The sequence below is a fragment of the Syzygium oleosum genome, unplaced genomic scaffold, assembly GCF_021117445.2.
Source record: "Syzygium oleosum isolate NSW1041296 unplaced genomic scaffold, Sole_v2.1 Sole_v2.01, whole genome shotgun sequence".
Lineage (NCBI taxonomy): Eukaryota > Viridiplantae > Streptophyta > Magnoliopsida > Myrtales > Myrtaceae > Syzygium > Syzygium oleosum.
The window spans coordinates 22,208,195-22,235,241 of NW_026607485.1; the positions used below are offsets into that span (position 1 = coordinate 22,208,195).

Here is a 27,047-nt window from a genome sequence, read left to right on the forward strand (position 1 = left end):
CTTCGGGACTATCACGCGGACGACACTCCTGCATCGATAAGAGACCGCCGGATCGGTGAGACCTGGAGAATACGACGAGGGTCACCCGACTCGAATCGGCATGGAATATTAAAAAAAAAAGTACATTAGGCCATGCAATTTTGACATCATTTTGAGTCGGGGAAGATTTTTTTAATTGATATTTGTAAAAAAACAGATTTGTCTGTCTTATCTCTAACTCTCCTCGCTCTATGATTTTTTGCTCTGCCTCTTATAGAGCGCGGGAGTCGAACCCCGCACCTATAATACAAGCATCCCGACCTCCTCAATTCCTTTCCCATCGGTGATTTTTAAGGTTAAAAAATTAGATTTTGGGAGGGACTTGAGATTTTGCAGGGATTGGTGGGGGCAGATCACATGGGCCCCCACAAAGCAACACTCATTAGCCCATGGACTTTGGTGGTGATGAAGTGGCCGCAAAAAAGACCACTACAAAACAAAAACACTTTTTTTCCCCCATTTTTCTAATTTTCGATTTTTTTTAAAAATGCCCAGCCTTTTTTTTTATTTTTTTCCTAATTTTTTTTTGGGGGGGGGGGGGACAGGGATGTCCCTTTGTGCCTTTTGGCAAGTAAAGAAAAAAACATTAATTTAAGGTCAAAAAAGAAAAAAAAAAAAAGAGAGAAGAAAGAAAGTAAATAAAAACAAAGGAAAGGGTATGATTAAAGGGGGAGATGTGAAAGTACTTTGTGCGCTTTAAAAAGAGTTCTGACCGTTCTTTGTGCTTTTGGGGTGTGTGTTGAAAGGGAAGGGTTTTGCTTTGGGGGGGGTGGCCTTTTGATGCCCGCCTCTACCATGTTTTTCCTTCTCGCCCCCGGAGGCGGTGGCCGGAAATGACCGAAATACCCTCCCGCGTCGGGCACGTCGCGACAGGATTTCCCAAAGTGCTTTTGTCCAATTCGGGAAAGAAGAGGAGGGGGGGCAAAATATGATGAGCCACAAGGTGGTGGTGGTGGTGGTGATCTGCAATCAGCGCATAATAATTCAAAGTTGGTGTGCAATGATGGAACGAGGCATTAACCCCCCATTTGCCCCTCTCCCCAATCTCTCTTGACTGCATATGCTTTGCGAGGGGGGTGGGGGCACTAGCAATGATTTGCCCTAATTTTTACCATGCAATTTGGAAGTCCTTATGGTAATGAGTACGACCTTTTGAAAACATACCTTAAAGGCGCTCGGGACTGTCCTCCTTTTTGACCCTCCATCTAATCGGTATCGACCGAAACTGGGTATGCGGCGCGTTCGATATGTAAAGTGAATTTCCGTTTACTCGGATTCGACGACGATTGTGATAAAGTGAATTTTTACGACAAGTACCATGTGTTGGAGCGTGGTTCATACTCCTCATCAACAGGAAGACACAGGAGTCCAGGGAGTCTGCCCCTAACGGGAGTCGTTGGGGGCAGCGCCTTCGCAACACCAAAAGACTTTTATAGTTTGGTAGTTTGGGTTTTAGCTCATAAAAAGCTATTGACTATATATAATTTATTTTTCTTGTAATTGAGAATTGTAACAGAGAAGTAGGAGGTAATAATTATAGTGAAATTTTCTGTTAGATGTAACTCTAGTTTAATGATAAACCAAGATAAAACTTTGTATTTCGATTTCTCTTTCTCGCATTTACTCTATATTTCGTTGTGTTTGATACTATAGCTGATGTAACATTGAGGCACTTTACATGGATGATCGTACTTGATTTTTGGCCTATAATGTCATATTTTCATGGTGCAAACGACAGCTCCATATTTTAAAAGCAATATGGATGATGTTATTTGCACTTTTTTTATAGAACTGATGTATTGACGATTATCTTAATTGCTTGTGTCCACATCATGTTCATCCTTGCAGTGATGCTACAATAACATTCAATTCATTTAGACTTATAATGCCATATCACCTTGCTTTATAAAGTGATAGATAACCCGTCTAAGTCATGTGATGGACTGATATAATTTATCAAGATTAGGTATAAAAACGATTGATTTCGAAAGGGAAAACAAGCAGACCCATAGTAACAATGTTGTTGCGTTTATAAGCGATCAAACAATTATATAAAGAAAATAAAGGAAATAAATCGAACACCAGATTTATGTGTTTCGGTCAGTGTGAACTATATCCACGAGAAGAGCATCACAAAGTTCAATTATAGATCAAGTGATACAATGAAGATTACAAACGCATTCGAGTTACTCAAACACTTTCAATATTTTACGGCCTCCAATTACATCTAATAACTCACGTAGTATGTAGCCTCATAATTTTTCACAAAATAAATTCTCAATCTCACAAATGAATTAAACAAATCTTACCCAGAAGATTTAATCAGCTTACACATGAAATTTTGGTGTAATTTCACGAGGAAAAACCACTACCAAGCACTCGTCAAACAGCGCTTCAACAAGGCACATGCCTAATCGTTTTCGCGGCATAATTCGTTGTTGTCTCTCCTTGAAGCTCACTCGGGCCATTAAACTTAATAACTCTCATTATCACTAAGGCACCTCGAACAACCTTCAAAACTCTACCTTCTGAAATATACCGACACCCAGCTAAATCTAGGACACTTGAGGAAATCATATTCTTCTTCAATTTGGAACGTGCCTTACTCCAGTTAATATCTTCACGATACTGTCATACATTCTCGCTCTAACATCACCGGCACCTACAACATCACACTTAGCATTGTTCCCCCACTGCACTTAACCACAATTCAAGCATTGATAAAAGTTAACCAGTTCCTGCTTGGTGAAGAATTCATAACTCAAACGACGAATCGTTAGTAATAGGTTCAACATAATCGGCACTATCCAAAATTATTATCAGCTATTACAATAATATCATTAGCATACTCAGCTCTAATTCGCTCACCATTTTTGTTCTTTAACTTAAGGCAAACCTTTCTAAACTGCCTCCTCTTGCCACAACTCCAACAGACAACACCATTAGTCTTAGATTGACTACATCCATTCGAATTTTTACTACTCTCACTAACACGAGTACTACCTTCCCCTATTAAAGCAGGATCGGGCTCACTAGATTCTCTCATGTGGAATCAAATCGTAAAGCCCATTGAACTTCAAATTTATTGATCTAGAGGAATTATTAACAACAGTAATAGTGGTATTCTAACTATCTAAGCAAGTTCTAGCAGGATCCAACTTTACCATTCGTGGCAACAAAATTGGGGCCACAAGCACATCTTCAGGATAATTGAGCTTAGCTAGAGGTGCAAGATTTTTGCGGACAGCCCTAGCTTGGGTCTTCCTTTTCTTGAAAAATTTATCTGGTTAGGTTTGATTTTTGCTTTTTACCCAAGTGACATTGCACCTATTTTCCCACCCAGCAGAGAGACATAGTTTTTGTGGCAGAACCCTGCTGAAACCCTAACTGTTTAGGAGAAAACCGACACTACCAAACGCCAAAACTTTTTCCTCTGTGGCTCGTTTACTCATTTATATCTTCTTCTTCGTTTTTTTCCTCCCCTCCCCCAGCCAAATATACAATAAAAACAATCCAAAGAAGGGAGGACACGGATTTGTCTGTCTATATTTGTTTTTCTTTTTTGGCATTATTTTTCGTATAATTTGATGGGGCCTTTCTTTTTTCCTTTGTTTCTTAATTTGAATCTGTCCAAGTTTTGTTTGTCGTTGAGTTTCAATTTAGCTTGTGACTTGTGAGAGTCCTTTGCCTCTTGGTATCACCGGTTAGGTAGCAACTTGCCTTTTAGCTCTCGCAGTGTTTAGCAGACAAGTTGTTTTGCAGAACATGCTCTTAACAAGGTTTAACATTCGCGCAGTATACATAATCCCAACGAGACTTGAGAGTTTGAGAGAGAGAGAGAGAGAGAGAGAGAGAGAGAGAGAGAGGGAGGGAGATGAGTAGTGTCTTGTTGCCTTTTGAAAAATGGTTTCGCTATGATGAAAGAGATTGCATGCTTCTGACAAGTAGGTGATCCCTCGGAAGCAAAGGGAAAAGCGAGAGCACACTGTTTCAAGTTTCAAAAGATCTTGCACGATTGCGGTAATAATAACGACCATGAGGACTGCTGATAATATCAAATGATGATCTTTCTCCATACTTCGTGTAACATAATGATGACAAACGCATCCAACGAGGTCATAGTTTAAGATTTTAGGGGATATTATGACGCTGAGTTTTGTATTAGGTCCCTTCCAAATAGCTAGCTGATTTCGATTGTGCCCTTAAATTATGAGAAAAACCAAAGTATTTACTCCCTTTGATGATTGCTGTGAGACTGTGAGAGTTTCACGCATGCTGCGGATTGTTTGAATTTTGTACTATGAAAAGATTGTGAATCGATATCATTTGCGACCTATTTTGGTAGGACGCATTCCTGTGAGGTAGGCTCCACGAATTCGTTCCTTATTTTTAACGTGTCAGTGTCTGCACGCTCTGTACTCCCAATTTCTACCATATCTTTTTTCTCCCTGATGAGAGGATATACCCCTGAAAGTTTCACTTCCTAATGATTTCAAGATCAGGGTCAAGATGAAACATTTTAAGCACTTGCTTAGGTCCTGAGTTATCGTATTAGGTGCCCTCTAAAGAGCTAGCTGATTTCAATCGTCCCCTTAAATTATGAGAACAGCCTATGTAACTCCCTCTGATCATCTAATTACTAAACATCATCGGCAAAATCGATTACATGGATAATTAAAATTCATGCAGGAAAGAAGTAGTATAGCAACTTAAAATTTAAACTATTTGATAAATCTCCAAAAATAGGAAAGATTGGAATTGAGAGGGAAACTAAATAGTCATTTTATGTACTTAGTCGTATTTAATCCATGGAGGGGAAAACCTATTAAAATGTACGCTCCGTTTGTTTCACAAAAAAAGAATTATTTGAAAAATATTTTTCTAAAAATGATTTAGGACTGCTAGTAATGACTAGACTGCCACATTAACGATTTCTGGTGAAAATTCACCAAAAAAATTACATTGAAATTTTGCACCAAGGTGTAGAACTAAATTGGCAAAATTAAAAAGTTTAGGATTGAAATGGTATTATAAAATAGGTTTATGACTGATTGGGTAATTTTTTCCGTGCCATCCCTACGTGTACCGCTAGATCACGTACCACCACCACCAATGGCATCTAGCGGTGAACCCTGTTACCTTTTAAAGCGGCACAAGAGTAAAATATTAGTGTACTCCAGTGAAATATACCCACACTTACACAACGGATTGAAAAGATCAATTCCATCTTTATAGACAACTATGAGTAATTACAAATACATTGCCAGTGTAAAAACCTTTTTCCTCGAGCGGGGCTCTCATCCACCTTTAATTTCATGGCTAGTAAGAGGGTGAATAGTTAAAACTCCCAAATCAATGGTAAATAAATCCATCAATAAACTCAATCGACCCAAAAATTTCTTGCTTCATGATTCAAGAATTATTCTCATCCTCTGCTTTAAAAACTGTAAAACGATACACCTTCGATTTTTTTTTTGTTTTTTTTTCTTTTGGCCCTAGAAGATATTTTAATGGCATGTGGACAAATTTTACATCGGATAGAGTTTGCCACGTCATTAAATAGTCAAAGTTTCGGTATGTCACTTATAAAGATATACAAAGTATGGTCAAGGTGTCATTGGCTTGGTGCAAGAGCCATGTGGACTCTACTTCGGTCCGACTACACATAGTTTCACGTGTAGGCACGATTTGAGCTTTATATGACTTGAAACTCAAGCTTTAAGGGGTGTAAAAAAAGGGGCGTGATTATTGTAATATTCATTTGAATGCTCGATTATAGTCTTTTTCATGTTCATTTAGTACATCGATCTCAATATATTTGATATTACTTGAGCCTTACTTAGTGTCATCCCTAATCTTTTAACCACAGAAGCACAAAAGCCACAAAGAGCCATCCCCATGTGCAACTGAGCTGCTTAACATTACTTGAACACAAAGAACAATCGAAAGAAGCTCCAAAAATTAAAAGGGGTTGGCCCTAATGAGAAGCTAATCACCTCCCCCACCTCCCCCTAGTGTAGACATGATTAAGATAATCACACACATGCGTACCCAAGCACGGACGATAGACATCGAAACGGAATGATGGAAAGGGATTAAAGAAATGGTCGCGAGGAATAAGCGACGATACATGCGTGCATCGACAGACCAAATAGATATAAAGAACGTAGCAACAGGATCGAAAAGCCACCACATCGTGGGCATCAGTCAACATTATACGAATAGAATACCTTATTGATCCCATGATGCAAGAATCAAGTACATTCTTTTTCTTAATCCTTTTAACCATAACCCTCGCATTTGACTTCACTTTTCCCTATAACACTACTTCTTCCCCCCAACATTCCCAAGAACCAACTTTCGAGTTGTTTATACGAATGATTTTAAGATCAAATGTGGTCATGTAAAGCAGCCTCTTGAAGCGTATGGAGGGTGGTAAAAGTGTCCCCTTAGCCTATATGCAAACCACTTTTCTTGGTCACCACTTTTGATAATTCCGATTCCTTTAGGGAGTTCAATGCAAATATTATATCCACAGTGGGTGAATATCATATTTATGGAATAAGGTTTGTCCAATCACCAATGATTCCATTTATTGCTTCAAAACCCACACAAAGGATTGGTTCCCCCACCTTCCCCCCCTTTTTTGCCTTTTTTTTTCTTTTGCCTTGGCCATACACATATACCAGAGTTAATATTAGTTGGTAACATAAATTTGCCGCGATGGCAATGTAGGAGTCAGCAATCGGGTTGATTCATAAGGGGACTAGTCCGATTTCCCAGTTCCAAAAACTGGAACCGATCTTGACCGATTTGAATTCCGATTTCAGAACCTGGAACCGATCTTGATAAGGTAGATTTCAAGTTTAAAACTCACCCATACTGAAATCGATTACCCACATCGTGATCTTCTAATCTCTTTTATAAAATTGAACAGGGGATGCACCCAAGGTAGAGATGGGTGGAATCATACCAGCAATGGAGCAGTGCAAAAAGGGAAGTGTGGGATGTTGGGATTGGGATGTGGAGAGAGACATGACTAAATGTGCACTATCTTGGAGATGGCCCCCACCGCACGCACTAAAAACACTCTCCCCCTGCTTGGGGAAGCTCAAACCAAACCTCCTCCACTCAAATAATTCCCGAACGCCCGCTTTTGTCCACGAGCTTGCGCACTATTTTATGTAAAAGATGGTGGAAACCCTTGTTTACTTGTCAAAAGATGGAGAAATCCTATGTTTTATCGAGTCCGAATCACGAAATTGATACATTAAATGATGCCGTAAGTCGTTAGAAAATTTGGAATATGGCTTGTTCACTTACTTAATCATTCATTTACAGTCTACCACATCACAATGTACCAATGTTTATATCGATCTCAATATACCTAGCATTTCTTAGAAAGAGATTCTCCCGCCAAAATCATACCACCCGTTTCTTGCGGGGAAAATCTTCTCCGCTCGAGTCAGTCCCCCGCGGGATGACGAGGCCCAATGTCTCGTGCCCATCGCTACTCAATTACCAAAGCATGCTATTTTAGTGAAGAAGATCGAAATCCTTATTTACTTATTAAAAGATAGAGAAGTTCTATGTTTGCAAAATCTAGGCCACATAATTGGTGTACAAATTATTGTCGCAAACTATCATTAGGTTTTAAATGTGGCCTACTTGCTTAATCAACCACTCACAATCGGATACATCACCTAGTATATCAATCTCGCATACCAAACTTAGCATGCCTTGCGCTGTTAGAAAGAGAAATTTACCTGGTATAAAAAACAAATGTCATTTATGAGTTTGCCGTGTGATAAATGTGTTAAACTTTAATTTCCTTCTATGATTCATATTGGAATTGGCCCATCTACACAAATGCCTATATGCTAATTCTTGATAGGCATGAGATGGAGACCTAGCACACTCTATGGGTATTACTAGTGCAATGATCAAAAGCCTCGAGCACCCCTGTGAGAAAAACCTAAGGGAATGGATACGGAGACCAGTTCAATAAAGTGGTTCAATCAATAGTGTTTGAGATCGAATTTGTTCATTCTTTGCATTCGAAAATGAGAAAAACTTTGGGGGTGCATGAGCTCAGCAAGTTGCTTTCAAAAGAGTACCCAATTTTGATTTGGCAATTACATGTCACTTCAGCCAATGCACATGGTGGTAACATGAGATTAAAGTCTCTATACGATGGGCCCTGTATGGATATTATCATTATTGTTTTTCACTTTTGCAACATTAACTTTTTTTATTCAATTGGGGGGGAAAAATCCAAAAACTTTTTTGTGGATCAAAACAAAACAAGCCCATGTCCCCCCACCACTCACTCCCCTCCAACTCTTTTTTTCATTTCTTTTATGTACTCTTTTGGATCTTTTTTTAATCTTAAAGATGAGTAATGATATGGTGCATTAATGGTGCCATGGAACTTTGTGTTTGATGGCTCCAAAACCTCCCAACAAAGGGTACATTCTCCATTTATGCTCCTCCTATGGATCGTCGCTAACATATCTCTGCATGATTCTCTAACTCATTCCTTCTCCCTTCTTGATCTGCTTGAATCTCTCTCTCTCTCTCTGGTCCCTCTCTCAGGTCATTTAAGTTGAATGGCCACACCTACTGGATTTTGCGTAGTAAAGTGTCAAACTAGCGATATAGATATTGATGTCGTTTGGACTTGAGTAGGAGGAGGAGAGTGCAACCATCGATGCAAGAGCGAAAGCGAAAAGATGGAGGGTAGATTTGCCATTTGCTCAATGAATGAAGAGTACCTTTATTTTGAGAAAAATGAACGGTTTAAAAAATATTTTCCTAAAAATGATCTTTTGTATCGCTTGTCAAAAATTAATGAACGAAAGATATTTTCATTGCCTAACGAAACCTTTTAGACATAAATTGTTACCAATAACTAATTATTTTAAGCGGTAGAAACGATTATTTTTCGAAAATGTTTTTAATATCATTCATTTTTCGCCAGATAAACGGAGCCGAAGTCTTCTAATAATAATTTCTCCTTAATAGATTGGTAATAATGAAATGACGGAAATAAGAATGCATTTTGCATATCAAGTTATGGAAGAAACGTGTACTTTTTCGGAAATATCACCACGTTAGATCTCTTGTCATTTAAACAATTACCAAAACGGAAGAATGTGTATATAAATTGAATTTATGTACTTTATATTTTGCACGCGCTCTTTCGACAGCATTAATTTGCAACTTAATCCCTCCTAGAGCAAAATATTTTTGGTCGGGGAAAAAAATTAAACCCTTTTAGTAAGAGCATGTTAAATTACCTGTTTCTTGCTAATGTAGTTACTAATATCATATTAGAAAAAATTGGACAAACTTGCACCGAGAGTTATCAATCTTATATACCACATGCAATCGAGTCTTAAATGTATATTGAAAACTGCGATCGAGTCCTAAACAAGTCCTAAACTTTTACCAAACAATGCAACAAACTTATATTAAAAAGTGCAATTTAAGAATGCCACTTATGCGATTTTTTAGATTCCTCCCGGTGAAAATGAGTCGGTAAGGCTATGAATGTTTGAAAGGAAAGTAGTAGAAATTAAATCAAGCAATCATCATCTAGTCATTTTGCTGCACAAAAGTAAAGATCTCGTAAATTTAATGAAGAAGATAATATCCCGGTCATTTCTCAAATCAAATATTTCATTTAATTGAAAAAATTACATGGGTATTTCTATTTGTTAAATAAATCTATGAAACTTAAATATTAACCCTCATGAAAATCTCGATTCTAATCTATTGAAGGTTATTGTGATAATCTCTCTCTCTCTCTCTCTCTCTCTCTCTCTCTCTCTCTCTCTCTCTCTCTCTCTCTCTCTCTCTCTCTCTCTCTCTCTCTCTCTCTCTCTCTCTCTCTCTCTCTCTCTCTCTCTACCACCCACATTGGTTCCCTTTCCCATCCTTTTCTTCTTTCTTTTTTTTTGGGTTCAAATACATTATTATGTGCTTTTATTCTAGTTCCATATTTACTCTCTTGAAATTGAATTCCATATTTGATCGTACGTGAAAGATCCTTTCATTTGTAAAGAATGATTAAAAAGAAGTACGTGGAAATGGATGGGACACAAAAAAAAAAAGACCAATTTAATAAATTAGTGCCGATAAATTGCGAAGAAATGAACCTAAAACTTTGTTATTGTGCTCTAGTGTCACGTCGAGGCTTTAATCTCGACGTTTCATCGTCCGGATTCCGTGGCCGGATAGGAGAAGAACAGAATACTGAGAATAGGGTTTCCTACATCTTTTACATTGTTAGATAGAAGACTATAAGTTAATTAGTCAAGTCGTTTATTCCAATCCGTTCGCGGGTCGATGATACCCGAATCCGGTGCTCACCCTTATTTCCTTTTCATCTTCTTTTTCCCTTGCATTTATGCCATTTGATTATTATTAGAAAAGCAAATCCAAATTTCCGAAACAAACCACCCGGAGCAGCAGAACCCCAATGAGGAAATCATCACTGCTCATGATGGCTCACGATTCATGATGACTCTTAACGCTGCATTCATCACCATTGAAATTTTCAACAAAAAAAAAGACAAATGAAAAGGGGCCATAATCACTCCTTCTGAATCATTCCATAATTACACAAAGGATCTAGTACAGCGATCCTCCTTTCGGGGGCCGTACCCTTTTGGATCCGGGAGCGTTGCGTTAAAGAACTCCGGCTGTCTCGTCGATCGTTGACTCCTCCTCCATTTAAACTGATTGTTGCTGTTGCTGATCAGGGCCTCACCAGTGACGATGTTAATGCTGTAATCCATCATCAGCAGCATGCGATCCTTTCGAAGCATGGGGTCCAATTTGAGTCCATGCTGCCTCAGATGACATTGGAACTTCAACTGCCAAGAAAATCTTTTCATGCAGGTACTTCACCTTTTTCCCTCAGAAAAAAAAAAGAAAATTTACGTCACGTGAAAGATGAATGATGAGATGTTAAATTGTTTTTTCTTGCCCTGGCTAGGGTTTTTTTCAAAGAAATGAATCATTACCGTTGATGAGGGCATGGAGTGACTTGTGGCTTTTTTACTGTACTTTGCTTTCAAAACCAAAAAGAAAAGGTATGTGTGTGCAATGTGTTTCTCCATCATGGGTGCATAAAACCTAGGAGTGTATAATAGTAATTCAGCTATTTTGGTAGATCTTCAACTTGTTTGAGTTTAGTATTTAGATGATCATCTTGAGCTCGACTAGTTTTAGTTTCGAGCTACTCTGACTTGATTCGAACTTGAAAAATAGATGAGTCAAGCACAACTAATTCAACTCAAGCTATTCGTGATTTGAACTACTTAAGCACACGATTTATAGTTTAATTCGATTACATTTCAAGCGGGCGAAAAACCTGCACTTGTCCGGTTCTTGAGACTTGCGGGACGTTCCATAAGTCTCTAAGTAACCGAACTCCTATATTTGTACCCTTGATTTATCACCCAAAAAAAAATGATTGCATCTCAAAGACGTGCAAATCCCGTTGACATCATGTGCTATCTTAGGCCAAAATCTTATATTATATAGTTAAGAGAGGATGATTTGAGATTTTAATATGATTGTTGGGTTTCTTTATCCTTTGTTTTCTTTTATTACATGGAGTGTCAAAAACTTTCGGCTTAACTAATCTTTAGTGGTATATCTTAGGTAAGGCTCCATCCACAAGGTGATAAAAGTAGCCACTAGGTTAATATGAGCAAGAGACGCTGTAATTAGGGATGATTGGTTCCCGGGTGGGTAGGCTTTAGACCCGGAAGGTGGAACTTACCTTGTTAAAACCGGTTCCCGATTTTGAAACTTGCAACCTACTATGTTTGCCCTAAAACCGGCCTTGGAACCTGTCATGTTTTTCCGATCCGGTTTTAGGGTCTAACCAAGAACCCTTTTTTCTTTTGTTCCTTTTTTGGGTTTCATTTCTTACAACAAAATAAAATTGAGCAACAAAATGGTTCAAAGTAAAATATGAACGAGGGTGAGCGAGGGTTCCGAGGCTCGAACAAGCGAGGGCGAGCCGCGAGTGAGCGAGGAGGAGGGTGAGTCCCAAGCAAGAGAGAGAGTCATGAAGTGTTTGAGTGAGATTAGAGAAAACAGAGAAAAAAAGAGAGAAAAAAAAAGATGCCAAGAAAAAACCTAAGGCTTTTAGGCTTTATGGAACGGTTCTAAATTCGGTCCAATCAATCCAGTTTGCGGGCGGTTCTTCACTTGGAACTAGACCGGTTCCTAACGGTTCCAAAAATTTAGAACCGGGAACTTGGAATCGAACTGTCTTTCAAGGAGATCCGATCCGGTTCCCAAATGGAACCAGTTCGATTGCACAGTCCTAGTTGTAATGTGAATTGTCCTGTTTAAATCTGCACTCTACCATTTAGCTAATCGCTTGAGAGTGATTCCTATACTTTTCTATGCTTTTCAGTGATTGTTAATGTCATGTTCTCTATTTTGTCTTGCAACGGTCTTGTTTGGGGACATTTGTTCCGCCATTTCTACTTCTGACTAATATGACTTTCGATGTAACAAGCTGTTACGTTAAAAGGCAGAAGTAGTATTCAAGAGCTCGCTCATGCGGAACGGACAAAAAAGTTCAAAACCAAAATTTTATATTAAGACTTGTCTCGGAGATGAACTAGTCGAAGTGCGCATGATCCTTATACCCAAAAAGAAATAGTTTTTTTTTCTAACTTTAGGCCGATGCTTTTTTTTTTAATGGAAATACACAAGTTAGAATAATTTAAATATTATAAAGCAAAGTATTACCATGTCTGACCTGGTAGCTCCATTGCTTGTCGAACGATAATGGGTCACAATGGCGACAATATCCAATTTCCGACCTTCAAAACCTCTAAAGACAAGACAAAACATTGAATGAATGTTAACGTGGGAGGGAACACTGAAAATCGAAAAACCACAGTGAAACTCAACAGTCCAAATCGAAATATTTACTTTGCATCGCCGTATGAAAGGCGCAAGGAGCTTCGGAATCTATGTTGACATAAATTGGCTTGGCTAAGGTCGTGCTTATTGTCAAACCCCAACTCGATCGCCCGGCACGAACGGACGAGGTGTCGCGGGACCCAACCACCTTCAAGTCTAGCCTGCAATCATGCGCCATCACTTGTCTTCCTCTTATTTTCCATCCCACGACGCGTCCCCCACCGGAACGCGGAGTTCTTTCTATATAGACAGATGGGTAGGATCGTTACTTAGCATGATGTGATATATTGAATTCACATATAAGATTTACCGAATTTAGAAAGATAGATGGATCGATGGTCCGGAGAAAAGAATTGCTGTGACCGGATCGAGGGTGCTTCCGCACCTTGGATACCACGAGATTATTTGCCATTAACAAATGATTCCCATTTAACACGGGTTTTTGTCAATATGACGGTCTCTCGTCGCATCGTATCTAGTGACCACTGTGGTAACTACCTCGACGGTGATCGCCATCGCCTTAAGACAGTGACGGCCATAGCTATGGCCATCATCTAAAGGGAAGAGAGAGAGAGAGAGAGGGGTCTAAGCGAGTGGCGGAAACCACCGTCAGCAGTGCCCTCTTCTTCCGCCTCCTCAGCCTCTCCCCTTTTTTTTCCAATTTTTTATGATCTCGTCATGAAAGTTTTCTCACCTGATAGGATATATAATTATATCTAGACTAATCCAAACACATCTCATCAATACCATCTAAGTGTTTGTATGATAAAATATATCTCATCACTCACATAAAAGCTCAACCAAAACTAAGATCGTGTCTCACAAAGTGGTAGTAACTATGTTTAGTAATTATCCTCGATAATTGTTGTTTTCCTATATATCCCGGTATATGACAAATTAGTAACCATCTTTTACATAAAATAGTTTACCTAAAAGTCTTCAAAAATCGAATATCTTAGTGTCAGTAACTTTCTACGAGAGTCGTAACCAACCTGAATTGATCGTGAATATTCTTTTTCCTATACTTAGTAACTCGCCTCTATGGCTATAATATTCATTCCTAATTCGTAAACTTGAAGGCGTCATCAGTGAGTAATTATCGTTACATGATGTAATTTATCTTAATCAATAATAAAGTTGACAAAATTATAATAAGCAATTTTCTTCTCAAAATTATTCGACCATTGAAATTTTTATCCTTTTGATCCAACAGTCCATATTACATACGGTATCGATCCCATAAATTATCGGACCAGACCACATAATTTTCATAAAAATGTGCCCTAAATATGCCTTCAGTGATAGATTAACTTGACCCCAAAATTACTTAGAAAAGTTTTTGACCTTGGCAGCGGGCCAATCGCCCGTTACAGGTCGCCATAGCTCTCTGTTTAGATAAAAGAACCAAGTGTGCAAGGCGTACATACAAGAGTTTCTTACCAACGTGTGAGAAACAGAGAGAGAGAGAGACAGAGGCTGCAAACTTCGAATTATTCCTCCTCTTCTTGGTATGACTGCTTTTGCAAAACCCCAGAAGATAATTCCTTTGGACTATTACTCCCTTCACATGACCCCTCTCCCTCTCTCTCCCCGTTAGACGTCGGACAAATTTTGTTTCTGGACATGAACATTGCACAAATTATGTGACATAACATAGCCATACATGTACATGAACACACGTAAGCGTATGGAAAGCACCGTAGAGAGAGGGTTTAAACGAATAGTTTTATAATTTCGGGGTTGCAGAGAAAAATGAATTTGCTTTATTGATCACACTGTCATGTTGGCTCCAGAGCCGAAAATGGAAGAGAGGGGAGAGAGGCTTTTTGCAGCATCTTTGTGTGGAAAGAGAGCGTGAAAAAGCAAAGGTTTCAAGGATGGGAGGGAAGAGAGAGGGGGGAGAGAGGGGGGGCAGGCCCTCCCAAGGCTCTTTTACACGTGATAAAGAAAGCAACCCCAAAAGCACTTGCATGCGTGTATAAGATTCATCATCGCCATCATCAACCCATTTCATTTCCTCTTTCTAATCCCCCCACTCTCTCCCTAACTTTGAATCTCTCCAGTTCCCACAAAGACCAAACTTTTGCCCCCCCTCCCCTCTCTCTCTCTCTCTCTCTCTGCCTGTGTGCGTTTGAATCAGGAGCATCTTATAAATTCTCTCTCTACTCTGCACCTACGCATTGTGAGGCCAAGTTCTCTGCTTTCTTCGTGTGCTAAACCAAGAGAGCTCGTTTTGCTGGGTTGGCTGGTTGGTGAGTTAGTAAATTTTTCGGCTTCTCATGACTTATTAATAATGGTGTTGTCTATTTGTTTCATTTGTTTATGTTGAGTCGCTCTTTGCTTCTTAGCATTTAATTTTTGCCGTATCCTCCGGATAGTGATTTCACTGCCCTTTTCAAGGTTTATTCCTTGTGCTTCATTTTTGTTCTTTTCTATGTGTTCTCATTCTCTCTCTCTCTCTCTCTCTCTCTCTTTCTCTCGCTCGCTCACACTCCAACAGACTCGTCCTTTCCAATTTTTTTCTTTCCTGGCTAAAAGTATATATTTTTCGAAACAAATCATGTTGGTGTTTTTATCTGCTTGGTCTCACTCGATGTTTTCCCAACACAAATTTTTCGGTTTTGGGTAGGGGACAGGATTGGATCCCAGTTTTGTCTTCTGGGTATTTCCCGTTTACTAGGTTCTATGGAGAAAACCAGAGATTCTTTCGTATTTCGCCTTATTTTTTTGGGTCTTCCTGCCTTGTGATTCTCGTCTTCGACGATTCATGATCATTGGTTTACCGCACAGAAGAAGAATCTAAAAGAAGTTTTTATTAGTTTCGGGGTTGACTGTCAGCTTTGTCTTCGCGTTCATGAATTTAGTGCTCTTTGCACGTTTTCGTTTCAGGTTTCTGTTCTCTTTCATGCTGATTCTTTTGCTGGGTCTTTGAAGATTTTCTCAGCTGATATTACCGGGGGCAAAAGGAGAAAAATTGTGTTTTGTAGCATTAATTTGTCCTCACTTTTGCTTGAAATTTTTTATTTTTTGGGATGTTCTATGTGCTGAATCAGAGGTAAAAATTGACTCTGTGTTCCAATCTTGCGAAGAAATAGTAATGCTTGTAATCTGGAACAAAGGGTGGTCTTTGTTCCACCTCCCTTCTTTTGAACTATTGCGTGCCGCAGCTGAACCCATGATTTCACACACTCATTGATGAGATTTTCCATTCATTCACTGTTCTGCAATTGTGATCACTTCTCTGACATGCAAGATTTTGCCTTTTTCTCATATTCTTTCTTCGACTTTGTTTTCCTCTCAGCTGAAACAGTTCTGAGTCTCTTGACATAAGCCGAGGCCAAGAGGAGCCGGTACTATTTGGGACATCAGTTTGGAGTTTTCAGTTATCCCAAGCAGATGCCTACGAGGCAAATGAAAGAGAGCACAGAGCAACACCACCAACACCTTGTCATCAAGACCACCCACTTGCAGAGTCCCATGAACAATCAGCCCCAGAAGTCTCCCAAGACCACGCAGAACGGCAAGGGCCCGCCGACTCCGTCACCTCCTTCGAAGAGCAGAGGGAGGAGGAGGAGGGGGAGAGGTGAGCGGAAGTCCGACCAAGGCGACGTCTGCGCGAGGCCGAGCTCTCGGCCGTGCACCGGAGAGATTGTCGTGCCGAGGGCTCCGAACGGGTGCGCCCAGAATGGTGGTGGGACTGGGAACCGGGTGGATTTCCCGACCTCTAGCCGGTCCTGGAGCTTGGCTCGCAGGCCCGGGTTTGGGCAAGTTGGGACCCGGTGCATTGTGAAAGCCAACCATTTTTTTGCAGAGTTACCAGAGAAAGACTTGAACCAGTATGACGTAAGTAGCTCTGTTCTCTAAAATGGGGTGATTTTTTTGTGTTTTTCCTTTTTCTTTTTTTCTTCTCTGGGTGTTGAAAACATGTCTGCTTGCTGATTTTTGCAGAAGATAAATTTGAGATAGTTCTTAATCTGTGACACAACAGTTGGGACCCTCAATCTGACATACAATGTAGTTTGATGTCATCACATGGGTGTTTTTTTCTCCTTTATCTTTTGTGGTCTTTTACATTTGGAGCTGACAATGAAAGTGGGTTTCAATTTGGCTTGTCCTTTTCAGAGGTTTTAATTTGATTAGCTGTAGATAGATACATCTGCGCTTCAGAGTTTTGTTCTTATTGTTTTGCTCAGCTGTCTGATTTTTTCCTGAGGCTGTCTCTGTGCTCATGGCAGGTCAGCATTACACCAGAAGTGGCATCTAGGACCGTGAACAGAGCCATCATGGCAGAGTTGCTGAGGCTGTATAGAGAATCTGACTTAGGAATGAGATTGCCTGCCTATGATGGGAGGAAGAGTCTTTACACTGCTGGTGAGCTTCCCTTTGCTTGGAAGGAGTTCAACATTAAGCTCTTAGATGAAGAGGATGGAATTAATGGACCCAAGTAAGTCTTCGTAATGTCGAAATCTGTGTTTATTAATCTCTTTATAGAGTTACTTTTTGTGTAAAATTCACTTGGAATCTGGATTGAAAAATGTAGGAATGATAGGCTTTCAATCATTTGCTTCGCGTGCATTAGGCAGTACTCTAGATTTTGAATTGCTTGTTAACTGAATCGTAGAGAGTTACATTGGCGAAAATGTTTCTTATGCTCAAGTCTTGGGCATTATTGCAATTTTTCAGGAGAGAAAGAGAATATAAGGTGGTTATCAAGTTTGTTGCCCGCGCAAACATGCACCACTTAAGCCAATTCTTAGCTGGTAAGCGTGCCGACGCGCCTCAGGAAGCTCTTCAGGTACTTGATATCGTTTTGAGGGAGCTTTCCACGAAAAGGTAAATAATATCCTCTTATAATAGAATTTCCACCTCACCCTAATGAAATGACTTATTTGAGGATGCAATGTATGCAGGTTTTGCCCCATTGGTCGATCATTTTTCTCACCCAATATAAGAACACCCCAACCACTAGGTGATGGCTTGGAATCATGGTGCGGTTTTTACCAGAGCATTAGGCCTACCCAAATGGGCTTATCCCTCAATATTGGTAATTAAAGCAAATTGATTGCACTTATTAAACCAAACCAACTAGTCGATTTGGTCCCTTGATACACCAAGTTGCTTCCTTTTTCTTCTTTGAAAATCCTCTTGTACATCACAGATATGGCTTCGGCTGCATTCATCGAGCCTCTTCCGGTGATAGAGTTTGTGGCCCAGCTTCTAGGCAAAGATGTCCTATCGAGGCAATTATCTGATTCTCATCGTATCAAGGTATGTTCTCTTACATGATGTCTATGAATCGACTTTGCAAACTTGGGGTATTATGACGTCTAGATATTGGAGAAAGTATATTATGGAGTGACATGATGTGGACCAAATCAATCAGCTGTTGAAATTATATCTATTAATAGGGTACTTCTCACAATAAGTTGCCGAGGCACTCCATGATGTGTTTCCTCTTTGAGATCAACACAAAGTGGGCTCAGTGCCTGGCTGATCTATTGAATATGGATGATTATATGTTAATGAATTCGTGATGGTGTACTTGCTCTCTCTGATGAAAAATATTCCGCCAGATTAAAAAGGCTCTTCGAGGGGTAAAAGTTGAAGTGACACACAGAGGGAGCGTACGAAGAAAGTACCGTGTCTCAGGCTTGACATCTCAGCCAACGAGAGAGCTAGTGTAAGTTTTCACTCTTTATTTGTCAGATGAAAGTCAGACAGTAAACTGAAGCCATCTATTGTTGGAAATAAGCTAAATCTCTCCGTTATTGGCATGTTTCAAACTTTTGGTTTCTAGATTTCCTGTTGATGACAATTTGAACATGAAGTCTGTCGTGGAATACTTTCAAGAGATGTATGGCTTTACAATACTGCATACACATCTTCCTTGCCTCCAAGTAGGAAATCAAAAGAAGGCAAACTATTTACCCCTGGAGGTAACAAGTTTTCACAAATTATCAAACAATTTCCCTCTGGGGAAACTTTTGCTAATGTTTTCCTATTATAATCTACATTACTTTCAGGCATGCAAAATTGTTGAAGGGCAACGATATACGAAAAGGTTGAACGAGAAGCAAATTACAACCCTGCTAAAAGTTACATGCCAAAGACCTAGGGATCGTGAAAATGATATTCTCCGGGTATATTTGAATCTATCGTTTGTTAACTTATCACTATATATCACTGTCATCTCTAGCATGTTATTAGTGCAATCATTGAAACAAGAACAATCGCTTTAAGACTAAAAATCAAGACTTTTGTCTTATCATACCTTGGATGCATCTCATCAATCACTAATTGTTTTTGGCAGATGCGGTCTTCCTCGTTAATAAATTCGGATAGAGTCCGTTTTCATTTTGTTCATGACATGAATTCTCAATTGCTTCTATCTGTAGCAGACACAAATTGATGAGGCCATCCTTTTGGTCAGTGCGGGCTTTTTCTTATTTTTATAGCGTGGAAGCTGCCTTAGCAAATTCCAATCCATGAAATATACTACTTAACTTTTTAGATTAGATAAGACCATAGCCTAAGTCTGGGTGGATGGCCCAAAAGTTTGCTTGTTAGCACTTGATGGTTTGGGAATTCCAACATGCCTCACATGGCTGCTCCACTCTCCCATCTTTGATATAGTTCCTAGATAACTAAGCCCACCTAATGGGCTAATAGGAATGGCAAATGTCCTGTTGGAGTCCACCCTGCTTGTCCTGGGGGTGGGGATGGAATTTCTGCCTCAGAGTTGGGACTTCTGTGGCCTCGCCCTGGATATGTTACTTTTTCGTTTTTGGGTAATCACAAAGCAACGTTTGTTATTTATACTATTGCTGGTATAATTGCTAAATTACTCTCTTTTAGAATGTCTTGTGAGTATTTTTGTATTCCTTTAAGAAATCTTAGTCAAAATCATTGTCTTATTAAGTTCAATTTTTAAATTTGATATACAGAAATCTCTATCAGAATGTCTAAATTTAGTTCCTAAAGAAAAGGGCAAATGGGGCAGGCATTCCAAATAGTTGTGCTAAGTGGAATGGGGAGGAGTGTAGGGGTGCAGGGCGGGACGGGGAGTGTAGGGGTGCAGGGCGGGCGCTAAGTGGAAAGGGCAAATGACTCACACCCCGTCCCATTGACATCCATATTAGGACAACCTTTTCTATTGCAAAGGTTAAAAAGAAGAGAGACGTATATCAATATCCAATTTCAATATTCTGGTTTTTGAGTTGGGCTCGATGGTCGCGTGTTTCTGGTATTTTCTATCACGCTGTATTATTTAGAGTAGCAGCTTTTTTCCCCACTTGAATTTTTCTGTTTATGTCTTGATGACCTTGTTATTCATTTAATTGTTTTAAATTATGTAAACACATGCAGACTGTTCAACAAAATGCCTACGATCAAGACCCTTATGCGAAGGAATTTGGGATCAAGATCAGTGAAAAGCTGGCATCCGTCGAAGCTCGTATCCTTCCAGCCCCTTGGGTAATATTTTTAAACTTTTTCTCCTACGTTGCATCTGATGGGCAGGAAGTTCATACGTTTTCCTTGTAATGACACGTACATGCAGTTGAAATATCATGAAACTGGAAAAGAGAAGGATTGTTTGCCTCAAGTTGGTCAATGGAATATGATGAACAAGGTATCTCAGCACCCCTATAGTATTCGTTTTTATTTATTATGAATTGAATATAGTAGGGACAGTTGCGTCATAGTTTATAACCACAATCATAAAAATGTGATGACCTGCGTGTATTGTTATGAAAATAAAGAGAGTTTTTCATGTCAATCAGTGAAAGTTTGTAGAGGTGAAATAAGAAGTCTTCACTACAGATTCATTTCAACTCGCGTGGTGCTTTTTTCCTTACGTTTTATCCGTCTAGAAGTTGTTTTGTGTACCTTTGAAGCTTGTACTGCTTCACCTTGATGTTGTTCTGTTCATAATTTGCAGAAAATGATAAATGGCATGACTGTTAATCGGTGGTCATGTATCAACTTCTCTAGGAGTGTGCAGGAAAGTGTTGCGAAGGGGTTCTGCAGTGAACTCGCTCAAATGTGTCAAGTTTCTGGAATGGTAGTACTCTTTTCCTTATCGTTGGTCATAAAAACTTGCAGAGGACTCTTTTATTATTTGTTTTGATGTTCCTTTCTTTTTCTTTTATTTTGTTCTGGTTTTATTCGTTTTATTCCTTTGACTAAAGTTTCATTACTTTTGCTGTTTGAAGGAATTTAATACTCAGCCCGTCATACCCATCTATAACGCAAAGCCAGAGCAAGTAGAGAAAGCTTTGAAGCATGTTTACCATGCATGCATGAATAAAACCAAAGGAAAAGAACTAGAGCTTTTATTGGCAATTTTGCCCGACAATAATGGCTCCCTATATGGTAGGCCATAAAGCGATCTGGTTCAATGTTGGGTCAGTGAAACTAGTTTTAAACTATAAAACTGACGCTTTTCCATTGATATTTTGTAGGGGACCTCAAAAGAATATGCGAGACTGATCTTGGTATAATATCACAATGTTGTCTCACAAAGCATGTTTTCAAGATTACCAAGCAGTATTTGGCAAATGTATCCCTGAAGATCAATGTTAAGGTGATTTGAACTCCTGATCTTTTAATTTATTCTATAAAAAATTTCTTGCAATTGCTTTTTCCCCAACAATGGAAAGATCTGCACAATTTACTTGCTAATTTCATATGTTTTAATGGCAATTGATTATATGCTACCTTCCTCTTCAGACTTTCATGTAAAATTGGTCTTTGTGCAGATGGGTGGCAGAAATACTGTTCTTTTGGATGCAATTAGCTGCAGAATTCCATTAGTTAGTGACATACCAACTATAATATTCGGAGCAGATGTGACCCACCCAGAGAACGGGGAAGACTCTAGCCCCTCAATAGCTGCTGTATGTATGCTGATTAATTTACTGCATCCTTACAGTCTTAAGAGCATAAATGTTAGTAACACAGCCTTTTCTTATAAATGATGTTCTTTATGTAGGTAGTAGCATCTCAGGACTGGCCCGAAGTTACAAAATATGCAGGACTGGTTTGTGCTCAAGCTCACAGACAGGAACTTATCCAAGACTTGTACAAAACATGGAATGATCCAGTTCGTGGAACTGTTAGTGGGGGCATGATCAGGTACAAGGATATCCTGAGCATTAGATTCTAACTTGGTTAGAACTGCTTTTCTTGCATAGCACAAAGGGGGACTCTAATCCTTATGTCGTGCATTGTCTTCACAGGGATCTTTTGGTGTCCTTTAGAAAAGCAACGGGGCAGAAGCCGCTGAGGATAATATTTTACAGGTTCATATCATCCTTAACCCTGTTCATCATATGCGCTTAATTAAAAAAGGCTAAATTTGAATCCTAATTTTGTACCCAACTAAACATGTTATAGATCCTCGGCTTAGGGAGTTCGTATACAGAACTGGTAAGAAGAGGGATGATCCAATAGTGTGTTTTCCATACTCTAATTTCTCTTTCTGCTATTGTTTTGTAGATTGAGTGAAAAAGTTTACTCTTGAGTATGTGTCTTTTTCATTGCTGCTGGTGATGGGGGCGTATCTCTTTTCCTTTTTGTTTTTTGGAGAGAGAGAGGGAGAGAGAGAGAGAGATCTACTAGCCTATGTTCTTCCAGTACATGTTATGCAATTGTTTTTTATGTAAAGGTAGGTTCGTCCATTTTGATATAGCTGTTTGATGTTCTCATATTCCTCTATGGAATGCGCAGAGATGGTGTGAGTGAAGGGCAGTTCTATCAAGTTCTCCTGTATGAATTGGATGCAATCAGAAAGGTGAGGGGATTTTTGTATATGTACATATATCATTTTTTTTTATCTTTATCTACTTCATACAGAACTAAATCTACTGTCCCTTGGAAAATTACTTGCAGGCTTGTGCATCATTAGAACCAAACTATCAACCGCCTGTAACTTTCATTGTGGTGCAAAAACGACACCACACGCGCTTGTTTGCTAACAATCATAGAGACAGAAGCAGCATTGATAAGAGTGGGAATATTATGCCCGGTAAATGAAAAAATTTCATTTTCACATACCACACAATTTCGCTTCTTTTTGGAAATGTGACATGATCAAATTTGTTGTTCTAGGTACCGTGGTTGATTCGAAGATCTGCCATCCCACAGAATTTGATTTTTACCTTTGTAGTCATGCTGGAATTCAGGTAAATTTCTTTGCTTGATCCTTTCCTATTTATCAAGTGCTCGCTTTTTTCATTTGCAAGTGTCCACCATTATCTTTTCTTAAAAGTGAAGGAACAGATATACTGGGAGCTTCAAAAGTTTCCCCTCACAATGTTTAAGACAGAAACTCAGAGAACAATATTTTCTAAGGATTTTTCAGTAGGAACCAGAGCTTGGTATATATGATCGGTTTCTTGTGAAGTGAGAATATGCTAGGTGAACACTGATTATACCATTGGAGAATAAGGTAACAGGAAGTTTCAATTTTATGGCCCAACATGTGGACAATATAGTTGCAGCGAGGCTGCGATTTTTTGGTGTCCTGCCATTATTGGGTAGGAATTGCAGAGTATTCTGATGTGAACGGGTTATGAAACTGAACCATCTAGGCAGTTGACCTTTCGATCCTCCTGTGACTGGCAATTGAATTTGCAGCCAGGATCTTAATTTGATGAGGGGACCATCCGGAGAAGACTTGCATACTATTTGACCTAGTGAGTAGGAAATTAAAAGTTCAGGGAAGCAAATTCTTATTTTGATCAATTTATCCTTATTTGACTGAAATGTGACACTATTGGTTACTTGTATGTGAGATTTGTTCCTTGGACCTCAAATTGTCATTTGGAAGCAAGACTCGAAGAAATGTCGAGACATTACTTTCTTTAGACTTTGAGAGGATATGATCAAATTGTTTGTACATAGTTCTTCCAATATGGTTCTAAGTCCAAGTGCATGGTCATAGAAGATATACATTGTCTTGTCTTTGTGGAATTTCGAGGACATTGAATTTTGCAAATCCTTGCTCATTGATAGGGAACAAGTCGCCCAGCTCATTATCACGTACTATGGGATGAGAATAATTTTACAGCCGATGGAATCCAGTCATTGACGAACAATCTCTGTTACACATATGCAAGATGCACGCGTTCGGTCTCAGTTGGTGAGTAACCCCTTCTACTTAAGTTAGCCATAGCGCAACAGAGGTGACGATGTAGAAGTGCATGTGATCAATTGCATTACCATGTTTTCAACTGGACGCCTGGATTCATTGCAGTGCCTCCGGCTTATTACGCCCATTTGGCTGCTTTTCGAGCCCGATTCTACATGGAACCGGAGGCCCAAGAGAACGGATCGACGGGGAGCGGCGGCGGCGGCGATCACAAAACCAGAGGCGCGCGCGTAACCGGAGAGACGGGCGTGAGGCCACTGCCGGCATTGAAGGAGAACGTGAAGAGGGTGATGTTCTACTGTTAGGACGGGGCCGAGGACAGCGGCAGCCACTAACTTCCGATCTTCGAGTCTCGGAGTCTTAACTTGGTAGGGATGTGTACATGCTGTGTTCATAAGCTGTAGATGGTTTGCCCCAGAAAAGAGTAGGGAGAAGTGCAGGAGGGTGTGTTTTAGGCTTTTGAAGTGGAGGATGAGAGAGTTAAGTTGGCAAAATAGACCAGATAGTCACGATCAGATAGGGAGATGATAGAGGGAGGGGTAGTTTCTCATCCTTGTAACCATCAGTTCTAGGAAGAAGAAGGGGGGGGGGGGGGGGAATTTGGTGAATCAGACTAGGCTTTGTAAAGAATGTTTTTTTTTTCTTTAGTGTAGTCAAATCAAATCTTAAAGTCAGCACATCTTGTCTCATTTTGGCTCTGTGTGCTCATGTCTTTTTCCCGGTTTCTTTTTTCCCTTAAAAAATTAAAAAAAAATTTAATGAAATGTTCAGACCAATTTAACTAATTATTTTCATATGTTGGAAGATAAAAAAAAAAATCGATTGAGGAAAACATATACAAGCGCTCATTCAATTAAGTAATATTAGAAACCAACGATGGTGCCTCAGGGACAATAACACATAAATTGCATCAGATAGAATGTCTAATGGTGTTTATGATGCTTACCACAACCATTTCTTAATTTTTCCCTGGTCGACTTTGATAGTACCGCGGATGCCTTTGGAGTCGATATGTCACGAGTCAGGGAAAATTGTCTAAAATTTTTTTAACTTATTGCACTTTTGTCAATTTAGTTATAAACCTTTTAATTTTGTCAATTAAATCTTAAATTTTTTTCAAGTTTTGCCAATTGAATCTATCTGATCAATTTTGGCTAAAAATTGCTAATGTGGAGACGACGTAGATAATTTTTTTAATATAATATTTCAATATTTTTTGAATATTTTTATTAATTTTTTTTTTTTAACCCTTTGGCTGGCGAGGGCTAGCGAACCTCACCTGGTTTGGGCGAGGGCGTCACGGCCATCGCTGGCCATAGGCAAGGGCTAGTGACTCTCGCCTGATACGCCCTCGCCCAGATCCAGGCAAGGGTGTTGCGATCCTTGCTTGGTCTGGGCAAGGGGGTCGCAACCATCATCAGCCACAGGCGAGGGCCGTGAGCCCCTCGCTTATGACCAGCAAGAGTGTCGCAGCCCTCACCTAGATCTGGCGAGGGCATTGGCCTCGTCACAACCCTCACCTACACCAAGCCTATGGCCGGCGACTTCACCAACTAGAGGTGTAAAAAAAAAAAAAGGAAAAAGAAAAAAATAATAAACAATTCGAAAAAAAAAATGAAAATATTATTAAAAATTGTCCACGTAAGCGTTGGCCATGCTACCTAGGATGGCCGATTTCCACGTCAGCGATTTTTAGCCAAAATTGACGAAATAGACTCAATTAGAAAAACGTGAAAATGTTTATGACTCGATTGGCAAAATTAAAAGGTGTCAGCGATTTTTAGCCAAAATTGACGAAATAGACTCAATTAGAAAAACGTGAAAATGTTTATGACTCGATTGGCAAAATTAAAAGGTTTAGGACTGAATTGGCAAAAATGCAATAGGTTTATGACCTTTTAGACAATTTTCCCCACGAGTCATGGTAGAATGAATCGGAAAACGGTGGCTCTCTTCTCCCACCATTTCAGGATATCGAGTTGTCTTCACCAAAACTCTATTTATATATTTGAAATAGTTTGTTCCCAAGTACGTCTTTAACTCTTTGCTGGATGAAAAGAAGACCTCGCGGAAGGCTTTGGGGTGTTCTTCTTACGAAATAAAGACCATATAGATTTCTTGGCACTACTCAATAAAGAGGCCATACACTCACCAGATCGAACCAATTGGCGAATGCAGCATACATATTTTGTAGCCAATAAATTCCTCACCATCACCAATGTCCACTTCACTTGGAACTCTTAACCCCATTCAAGTTTTCGTACTATGGAAATAGGAGAGTTTCAAGTCCCCGAAACTTGAACCTCAGATCCAAGACAGTGGACACCAAAAAACAAGCGACTGTTTTCACAAGTTTTAATTGTTGAAAGCGGGATTTAACTGTTGGACCAGGCTAAGTGTCGCGACCTAAATTTCTCAGGCTGCACCACCTAGGGGTTTGGCTAATGGATTGTTAAGTCTAGGCCTAACTCGGGCTCTCTCAAGTCCTTACCAATTCGCGACTTAAGGTTTAAGTTCTTAATATGCAAATCGTTTCAATCGGAAGTCGCCACTAATCTATTTTTTTGGTGGGTCGATTAGAAACCCAAGTAAAGTATCGGGAGAATTACTTTACTCCTACGAACCAGAGATTATGGACTCGGGGACTTGGTTACACTAGATTACTCTAATGCCCTTTCGGTACCTTTTCTCTTTTATTAAAAAAAATATTTGGCAGGCAGCTTGGATTCATTTTAAACCTATTCACTAACATGAGAGGTGATCATGCGAGTGCGCAACCATTAATAAAACACCCAATAAAGCAAAGCAATAAATAAATCGCAAGGATGGATAGAAAATACTTACCTTAGAGCAACGAAAATTAGAAAATCACATCAACAACCCTAATATGATTTCTAAT

General features: G+C 39.5%; 1 protein-coding gene across 4 annotated transcripts; it reads left to right on the forward strand.

Annotated features, from left to right (window-relative positions):
• The first annotated feature begins 14,917 nt into the window (after positions 1–14,917).
• On the forward strand, positions 14,918–24,864 carry LOC115690676 (protein argonaute 10). Of its 4 annotated transcripts, none has more exons than XM_030617110.2 (22): positions 14,918–15,248; positions 16,298–16,839; positions 17,232–17,440; positions 17,680–17,829; positions 17,907–18,040; positions 18,155–18,264; positions 18,570–18,676; positions 18,794–18,932; positions 19,020–19,136; positions 20,362–20,469; positions 20,555–20,626; positions 20,936–21,058; positions 21,210–21,369; positions 21,459–21,580; positions 21,756–21,893; positions 21,989–22,131; positions 22,236–22,298; positions 22,726–22,789; positions 22,888–23,023; positions 23,107–23,180; positions 24,013–24,139; positions 24,254–24,864. In XM_030617110.2, exons 2-22 carry the CDS (start codon positions 16,393–16,395, stop codon positions 24,451–24,453), a joined length of 2,943 nt encoding a protein of 980 aa, XP_030472970.1. In that variant the 5' UTR covers positions 14,918–15,248; positions 16,298–16,392; the 3' UTR covers positions 24,454–24,864. The 4 variants fall into 4 exon arrangements, with proteins under 4 accessions (XP_030472970.1, XP_030472972.1, XP_030472971.1 ...); XM_030617112.2 differs by lacking the exon at positions 14,918–15,248 and adding an exon at positions 15,462–15,658; XM_030617111.2 differs by lacking the exon at positions 14,918–15,248 and adding an exon at positions 15,665–16,051.
• Positions 24,865–27,047: the final 2,183 nt, after the last annotated feature.